Source organism: Cryptotermes secundus, unplaced genomic scaffold (assembly GCF_002891405.2).
Source record: "Cryptotermes secundus unplaced genomic scaffold, Csec_1.0 scaffold617, whole genome shotgun sequence".
NCBI classification, from domain to species: domain Eukaryota; kingdom Metazoa; phylum Arthropoda; class Insecta; order Blattodea; family Kalotermitidae; genus Cryptotermes; species Cryptotermes secundus.
This window is the reverse complement of record NW_019724592.1, coordinates 547,252-556,818: the sequence shown is the minus strand read 5'-3', so window position 1 is coordinate 556,818 and position 9,567 is coordinate 547,252. Positions and strand designations below refer to the sequence as shown.

Genomic DNA, 9,567 nt, shown 5'->3' with positions numbered 1-9,567 from the left:
CTGCAAGCGGAGAGACGGTGAGACAGTCTGCTTTTACCGGTTCTCACGGTCTCTCCGCTTGCAGATTTCTTATATATTTTTTCTTCTACCCTGAAGATGGAGGCGATACGTTCCTCCGAAACGTCGGTTAACACCACATATATATGGTGCCAAATCCCAGAAGACTGCTTTCTTCAATATTAAGATTCTCCCTACTCAAGTTACATAGGAAGCACAACATCGGCCACCTTGAAGAGAGACGACGGGTTATTGACACGAACCGTATGGTTTATGTATTTTAATTTTTAACAAAGTTTTAAAACTTTAAAACAACTTTAAATATTTCTATAACCAGAAAGGCTGCTGTGAGTGATAGATGGAACATTGTGTACTTGGACATTACATGTGTATTTAATATGACAACTGTTGTGATAGTGGTTTCTAAAAAGTGTTTGGTGCCTCTGAAGATGATCCAAATGGATCGAAACATGTAAGGCTAGTGAATCATCAAGTGAGAAAACTGAAATAGTCACATTGGACGGACTTGTCTTTTATAATTGTAACTGTTAGTGTGACGGACCAAAATTAAACAAATCAAATATTTTTTCAACAATTTTTAAAATTATATGCTATTCCCCACTTTACACTGTGTCAAAGTGCAGATGTATGTAATATGGTTTTTTGTGTGTAAGTGCCGCATTTCTTCCAAAATTTGTAATTGTGAGTTGTATGTGATCAACAGTATTTTAGCTTGAACTTTCTCATTTCTTCGTACTGCATTATAAAACTGAATCTGATGTTTGTTCCTTTCAAAATTCCACACACATTCCGTGTGGCACAATTGAGGTTGTCCTTTCTCCATTTATTCTTAGCTACATTGAACCTTGAATCTTTGTCATTAGCATCTATCTTATTTAAGAGTTGTATGGAACTTGAGAGCACGATGTTTCCTCCTGATTAGAGGTTGGTGAGATGTTAATTAGTTAGCCCCTGGACACATTGACAAGGGAGTGGTTCTGCTTTTTTGCTTATATTTTTGGTTTACCTATTTGATCTCTTAGGTTTGGTTTCTATCCCCTCCTCAAACTTTGTTATAATGATTTTACTGTTGTATCTTAGTCCTTTGAGACTTGTTAATGAAAGACATAATACCATGGCAAAGCGAGTCTGAGGGTAGTGTAGGAGAGGTTCTTGGAGGAGCTTTCTATTTGTTGCGACTGTATTGGAAAAATAAATAATACAATATATTGCATCACAGAGAACCTTTCTGTAAAAATGGGCCAGATATTAGGGTGGGCGATGTTGTAGCTCAGGCAGGTGAATACCAGCTTGAATTTGTGGTGGAGAAAATGGCTTTGGATTAGATTTTTGCTTGGTACTTCAGTTTCCCCTGCCAGTTCTCATTCTAACCAGCTTCTTTACATTCATCAATCATCCTATCATTGATTTATGTAGTCTCAATACTGACATCATTAAATAACTTAAAAAAATTATTAGGATGACAAAGGATGAGCTGGACAAAGCATGTGGTACAAATGGAAGGTGAGAAATTCATATATAATTTGGTCTAGAAACATGAAGTGGAGACACCAATTGGAAGATCTGTGCATTGGAGGGAGATTAATGTTAGGGTGGACATAAGTCTCTTATTATTCCGGCTGATAAAAGTTAATTCACTTTAGTATGAGAGCATGTGTATTGATGAAGTAGTATTGTGTCTTTCAAAGAGAGGACTCAAGTTTACCTGTGTAAAGTAAGTACATATGGTGCCTATTGTCATTTATATCCTAAAGATCTTTAACTTGGACTTACATGAAAATAAATCTATGTTCAGGTTGTAACTGTCTTTAAATCTTGATCATAACATTTTCACGCTACAGACTGAAAAAGGGGTATTGGTTGCTTTTTGATAACTGTTATATGGTAGTGTGTCTTAAAAACCAATGTCCTTGGTATGATCTCCGGATAATAGGGTATTATGGACAAGTGACATCTCTTGCCCTGGCTGGAAATCAAACACACAAACTTCCACTTGCTGGTGGATTCTCTACCAGGGCAAACCAGAGTAAATAACTTGTTATGCCAGGGAGGCCCCCTGAGACAGTGGACACACATGTATTTCATTAACAAGAAGTGTTTCAGTCTTAAAAATTTCATTTGCCTTATATTGTACTATTCCATATTTCAGTGATATATGTGATGAAGTATTTCATGTCAAGAATTTCAGTAAATGAGTATTCTTTGTTGTTATCTGTCCAGCCTTGTTTTAACTTGTTGGGGAATAGAAACCTGAAGCCATACAACCTTTTCCAGTGGTCATTTATTTGCTAAGATTACCTTTTAGTTTAATTTAAAATGTGCAAATGTGTTTGTTTCATTGCATCAATCCAGCATGCTGTAGAATGCCATTTGGCTTCAGATTTTTATTTTTATTGTACACTTTTTATTTTGCTATGAATCTAAATGAGTGTACCATGGTAAATAGTTTGTTTCTTATGCAGCTTGTTATACTGGAGTGAGGTACTTTAAATGATGACTGCTGTGTTTCTTGAGGTAACTGCTACCTTGCAACATTTCACCAGTGCATGTATTGCCTTTGCAGATTGCATTTGTATGTGGCACTTGATCTTTTGTTAAATTTTATTTTTGCTTTGGTAAAATGTGATACTAGTCATTGTGTAGTTGTGAGTAAAATGGTACTGTACAGTTAATTTAATGAATATTGATATGATCCAGGCAAAAATATGTTCATATTAAACTTCATAACTTCTGAAATATTCTAATTTATATGATGATTTTATGTAATATTGTGAGAATCTTTTCATTTTAGTATGTGCCTTGGGGATCTGGAAATTAACAAAACAAAATATGGAAATACCGTTACTCCTGAAAACCTTCTATGTGACGTAATTTTAACTATCTAGCAGTGAATTGTACTGGAATATCTGAGATATTATTAGAGTATATTGTGATGGAGGATGAATGGCTTAGATATTTTAACCATATGTGCAATTATTTCATGAACTATGAAGTGTGTACCAGCTCAGATAAGTAAGAAGAAATAGTTGCAATGGAATCTCAATTATTATTATTATTATTATCATTATTATATCTGGTTCATTAAACTGAGGAAATGAATAATATATTATGTCATCACCTAGTACTTTGTTTCTAGGGAACAATGTAATTGCCAGATTTTCCAGACAGTTTAAAGTACATGATTATGCACCCAGTATTTTTAAAAGTGCCAAATAGTACTCATATGAGTTATGAGGTTTTCAGGGTGGTTAAGATTCATATTGTGGCTGTCTGGATTATGATACTGTGCAGTCTTGTGAATGGCTGTCAATGTTTCAGAGGAACATACTGTCACCATCTTCAGAGGGAATATGTTTCTCCATGACATTCTTACCTACCTACCAGACTACATTGTATTGTAACCTACAAGTCCATTGAAGTATTAACAAATGTTTATCGAAGATATAACATCACCTTGTCTGAACATGTACTTGGCAGAATGGTATACCTCGCCTAAAACTTCAAAATTATTTTTATATGTGTACTTCAGTTTCAAAAAAATTTCTGGACCAGATTATGGCTAATATACAGTATAAATTTTCTCTCACGTGTAGCTGTGTGAAAATTATTTATTGTGCATATTTAATATTTTATTGTTTTTAAAAATAATTTTAAATGATTGCTTAATTGTATTGTTGTTAGTACATATTACATGTACTCCACTTATGGTGGCCACTTTACCTCAATGACAGTCATTGTTCAACTGTGATAAGCTGGTGTACTGTAGAGTTGTTATCTTTTCAGGAACTTAGCTCCTTTAAATTCCAGTAACTGATTTAGCATTATTTCTGATTTATGATGTGAGAAGCAGAAAGTAAAGTTATAATAAAAGGAATACATTTATACTTTGTCTCAGAAAGTAATTTTTCTTTTCCCATCCAGAGATGCTTTCAAGGCTTGTGCACACTGAGTGTACAGAAAAATGTTATTTAAATCTTTGATATTCCTGCTGTATTGATCTCCCTTGTCTTAATACCAGGCTCACAATATTACTGCTTCCTAAGAACGTTTGAGGTTCTTAACAGTTCGGACAAACCATATTTATACGTACTCTTAGAGAAAGAAAAAAAAACATTGCTTATTACATGGTGAATATGAGACATGTTTCTGTGTATCAGATCTTCACAATACCAGGATTCAACTCCTGGTCCATTCTGTTTACATGAGAATCCCTTTAGGATGCTTCTGATTTTTCCTTCATTTGCTTGTATTACAATAAACAAAATCTCTCTGTGGGTACAATTACTGGTCTGATTCAGCTGGTATTCTGCAACTGACCAAAAAAGGAAAATGGATTATTTTTGGTGTTCAGTTCTTATTCTTAAAATGCATACATGTTACCAAGGTCATTGCTGCATAAATAAATTGTCCCAAATGGAATATAATAGTTAAGGTTAATGAAAACAAGATACAAAGAATATTTTACTTGGTCCATGTACCCATCAGAGCAGTAAGTGGCATTAGTGTCCATTTGTCTATATCCGTCTAAATTGCAACGCTTGTTTTACACTTCAGTATATTCTTTAACACTTAACACTACATGTTTCGGCCTCAAAGGGCGATCTTTATGTGTTTTATTACAGATATTCAATCAAGACCTTGTTAAAACTGCTACACTGTTTCGCTGTTCCATTTCATTTTAAAAACCACACGATGCAGTCCTCCTTCAGTTAAAACGAGATAAAATTCTTTTATAATTTGTTGTTTCACTTCACTCAGGGTGTCACTGCATTTGAACTGAAGACAGATTAACAATTCAAGACAACTTATTTTATTTTTGACTATTTTAATTTCTCAGCATTTTTAGGGGAAGCTCTTGAATTTCAGTAGAGGCATGTAAATTATTTGAGAGGGAAGCAGATGCTGTTCAACCTGACCATTATGGGGAATAAAAAGAAATTTATCCTTTTCTTTAGTAATAATACTCGTAAATATATGATAAATGGAATATTTTACCCTGCAGTTCATTTGTGTTGACACATGTAGAGATATTTAATATGCACGGTTTAACACACCCACTCATATGCTCAACCCTGATGAGTGAATAATTGGGCTTATGAGTGGAAAATTCTTTTACTTTTTCGTTATTACTCGCTTCCACTCTCCTTCTACAGTCTATCAGGGTATGAAGGCCTTTGTTAATGTGACACCTATTCTTTTCTAGCAAGATGCAGTGGAAAGATTAAAGGACAATACCATTACAGCAATGTTGGTAGGCATGCTTTCTCTTGAGGAGAAATCTTACGAGTAAAATGTATGTTGACCCCTGCTAATGTATGGAAGTAACAGATGTATCTGTATATCGCAGTGAACAGTCGGCTTATCAGAATTCTGTTGTGTCTGAATTAATGTATCTGCATTTTTTAAAACTGAAGTCTGAACTGTCATTATAAGAGAATTGGAACAGTTACATTAACCACTGGTAAACTTGTAATTTTTTCAGGTACCACTAACATAGCTGCACCATTACCTCAGACACTTTCTGTTCAAGCTGCCAGTATTGTAGAACCTGCCATGACCACTGACATGCCAGTATATTGTAATTTAAACAAGATTGATGTAACACAAACAGTAATAGATAAATTTCCAACACAACCTGAAAAGTGAGTAAAGTTATCCTATATAGGAATAATCAGATAATTAAATTGGACTTAATATAGAGCTCTTACACTCAGATGATTCATAACCACTGTTATTCATAATATTTTATAAGCCTGCCCACCACTGCTACCTTGTATGACAATTTCTTCTTTGTATGAACAGAACACCAGGAAAAACAGCCACTAAGGTGATAAAATAAGTGGTTCAGACCAGACGGTATCTTGGTTTTGCTACATCACAAGCTTTTGAGATTCAAAGAGATTGTAATTCTTTTTTATATGTGTGTAACAGAAAGGAATATAAGCTGTTACAATATACAGAAAATTACTTACATTCCAAGTAAACGGTGTATCTGTATTACCATGTTACTTGCAAGCTATCAGTAATTTCAAATTACAGTGCTCATACATCATTGCAAACCTTAAGTATATATAATTGTTTCTGTTTTTTGAATTTTGTTTCAGATCTGTACCATGAAGATAGTGTCTTAGTATGGATGTGGAAGTCGCTGTTTTTACCATAACTGACATTAAAATGCTGTAAAGTGCAGGAAAATATAATATCCTGTATCTGCAGTGTGTGTGGTATTGGTATTGGATGCAAACTGAGTAGAAAAAATCCATTAAATACGAATATATTAACAATCCCAGAATGAAATATCTGAAATACAATAGAACTGTAATTTGTTGTCCCTCAGAGATTCATCAGGGATAAATTCAGTGTAGTATTGAAATTAATAGCATAGACTGAGGAGGTTCAGAAATCTTGTCAGTGTTCAAGAATAGAAGACAGGCAGAGAACTCCTAGCCACAAATGCAGGCATTGGACAGCACTACAGGCATCAGTAATTGGGCTTGAAGATGGAAGCTGAAGAATAATTAACTTGATATAAATAAATAGCATGTTCCAACATGTCTGTAAAATTGAGGGCCAACAAGTAAAAATGATATACAAATGTTATTGTAAGAAGTCTGAAATTAAAGTTGCAGGGAAGGATATCCATGGGATACACTGAACAAGATGTTTGGTGAGGTACTGGAAGACATCAACAAATAAGAAAGAGCTGGCAAGAAAAAATAAAGAAGGAAAGATCTTGGAGAGAAAGAAGAAACTGGAGACTCTTTGCCTATCAGTTATGCTTAATGAAGATGAAGAAGAGGAAAATGAAGTCCCAGTATCCATTAATGTCATGAGAAGAAAAAAAAGATTTATATATGGACTCAAAGAAGAATTGAAAATAACATTCAATGCCCCCTTTTAACATCAGCTACAGTAAAAAAGAAAACTAATTGATAACAAGTGAGGCAGTATAATGCTTTCTGATGTTCATTTGTCACACCTCGTAATATTCAGTAGCTCTTCAGCAGACTATTGGTAAATACTATATGTACCATAAATGTCACATATTTGTAATTCATTCATATTGTCATGGGATAGAATAACTATGGACAGGGTTTGATTTGGTAATTGGATTTATGGAACACCTACAGGTCATAACTACAAGTAACTGTATCGCTGTAGCTAATTCATATGCTCTACAATTCACTAAAGCATGCACTAAACCTTCTGAATCTTTGGGTCAGAGAACAGCAGGTGTGAGTGTGAGTAGACTCATGCCGAATTATGGTGCAACAAATGTGGTGCCTACTCAAAAAACCCAATCGCACCTCTTGTCAAAGAGAATGCCTCTACTTCAAAACATGTAAATATTCTTGGAACAAATAAAAATTGTGTATGGGTGCTAGTGGGGCCCAGAACCAAGAATGAGTGCTGAAAAAGGCCAGCAGAAAATTACTGCTCTGCTCTGCGCTCTCAGGACAGAGACCGATTGGGCCCAAAACTAAAAATGACTGTGCTGGTAAAGGCAAACGGCAAATTACTGCTGTACTCAGAGTAGACACAGAAAGTCCAATGCCTCTTTTCAATGAAAAGGAGACAGAATTTCAAAACCCATAAATTTTTTGGAAAGAACAAAAATATAGTCATTCCTGATGGGGTTTGAAACCAAGAATGTGCTGCGGCAGCAAAGTATTGCTCTGCTCAGGGCATCAGTTGTGAGACGGGAGTCAATATTTGTAGCCGCTGATTAGCCATGAGTCACTGAGCATGGAAGCAGAGCAATCTTCATGGTTAGAAGGTGCTACCAAGCAATGAATATGCAAAGATATAGCAGACTGGGAAATCTTGGAGTGTGTATTAGTGAAAGTTCTGTAACTGTTAGTAGAAATGCATAATAACCATACATTAAATTCAGTATTCAATCCAAACCCCGTGTCTAGCCACTGACATAGTTTGCCCCAAAATATTTGTAGATAAGAAATGGAGGAAATATTTACCCAGTAAATGTCATGTATCTCAGATGTGAAAATTCTCACACTGATAAATACTAGGGGTACAGCCTTCTGGAATGTGAGCTCATGTATTCTGGTAGATAGGTAGCAGTGTGTCAATGCTGTTTTCTTTTTCAGTGCAGACATAATCACTGTGTAATATAGGAAAAGGAATGCTAGGATTAGATGGCCAGTTACATGCTCATTCATACCACATGCACCCATTGGACTGCATAGAGCACTATCTCATGATTTCCATTCCTGTGTTATGTATCACTTTTCACTGCTTATCTTACTTCAGTCCTGAAGATGGAGGCAGTGGGTTCCTCAGACTATTCAGCATTGCATTCTGTGTTAGCTTGTGTATTTTTTTTAATTCGCTTAGTGGGGTGTGGAGTCCAACTAGTCCACTCGACACGGCGGCCACTGATTGGCTTATTGTAGCCTGCCCTGGGTGATTATGATGATGGAGAATTTGGTGGAATGAAGATTGGCAGGGGAAACTGAAGTACTCAGAGAAAACCTGCCCCAGCGCCACTTTGTCCACCACAAATCCCACTTGACGAGACCTGGATCGAACCTGGGTCGCCGGGGTGGGAAGCCAGCGACTAACTGCTTGAGCTATGGTGCAGCCAAGTTGTGTATTGTTCCCACAGTCACTATGGATCACCATATTAAAAAAAAATAGCTGGCCTCATGACAAAATGATATGCCCATCTGAAAGGAATATAATGAAATAATCATGAATGTGTGATTGTAAAGCAAGTGGAAGATTTTAAACTGGAGATTATCTTTAAAAATATATAACTCTGCAGGAAATGAATGTCATTAGTAAGGCTTACTTAATATAAGCTTAGACATGTTACATTATGCATTCGTAGGTGATTAGGAAAGATTGACAGTTGAAAGCTCATTTCTGTGAAATGTTTTATCAGAAACACAAAGATTTTTATGTTTTCTTAATATGAAAATATGCAGATTATAATACTGTTTTTTTTCCTAGAATTGTGTTTCATGTTACAGAATCTCATGTTCACGTGGTAAACTCATTGTTGTATGAATATTTCCATGCATACTTTGAGTATTTCATGTCCTTCATTCATAGCAGCATAAATCTATGTGATTGTCCTCAGTGATGCTGCCTAAAATAAGCATACTGAAATTTAGTCTTCCATATGCCACAGATAATATAAAGGAAACTGAGTTTTAAGAACAAAACAATAACTCTTATATATCATTTTAAATTATAGCCTCCAGTCTTAAAACTTATTCATTAAGCTTAAAAATGTTTAATGTATCTCAGAAAATTTATATGAGAAATCCCAATTTCATGATGCATTTAGAATGCAGTGCGTGTCTGGCATGAGTAAATGGATTGTAATTGTGGTACCTTTTCCTTTTTTATATTAGTTGACTTAGTTATGGAGTCTTCTCCTAAAGAAAAGGTAAATTAATGAAATTACTATGATGAAATTTAATCATATAAAAATTGTATGTCCACCAACATTAAGAGTATCTGCTGCTTATATGATGCCAAATTATTTTTGATACAAGGAGCATATAATGTTGATGGTGGTGT

At 35.1% G+C, this 9,567-nt stretch overlaps 1 protein-coding gene across 5 annotated transcripts in view; it reads left to right on the top strand.

The window, feature by feature from the left end:
- Positions 1-7,879, top strand: part of LOC111862383 (uncharacterized protein CG10915) — a 68,535-nt gene extending 60,656 nt beyond the window's left edge. For 4 of the 5 annotated variants that reach the window (XM_023847717.2, XM_023847715.2, XM_023847714.2 and 1 more), the window contains 2 exons: positions 5,501-5,660; positions 6,123-7,879. In XM_023847717.2, the coding sequence (XP_023703485.1) occupies positions 5,501-5,660; positions 6,123-6,135 (173 nt within the window). In that variant the 3' untranslated portion in view covers positions 6,136-7,879. Of the gene's footprint in view, positions 1-5,500; positions 5,661-6,122 lie in introns of those variants that run through there. The other variant, XM_023847718.2, reaches the window with a different exon arrangement.
- Positions 7,880-9,567: the final 1,688 nt, after the last annotated feature.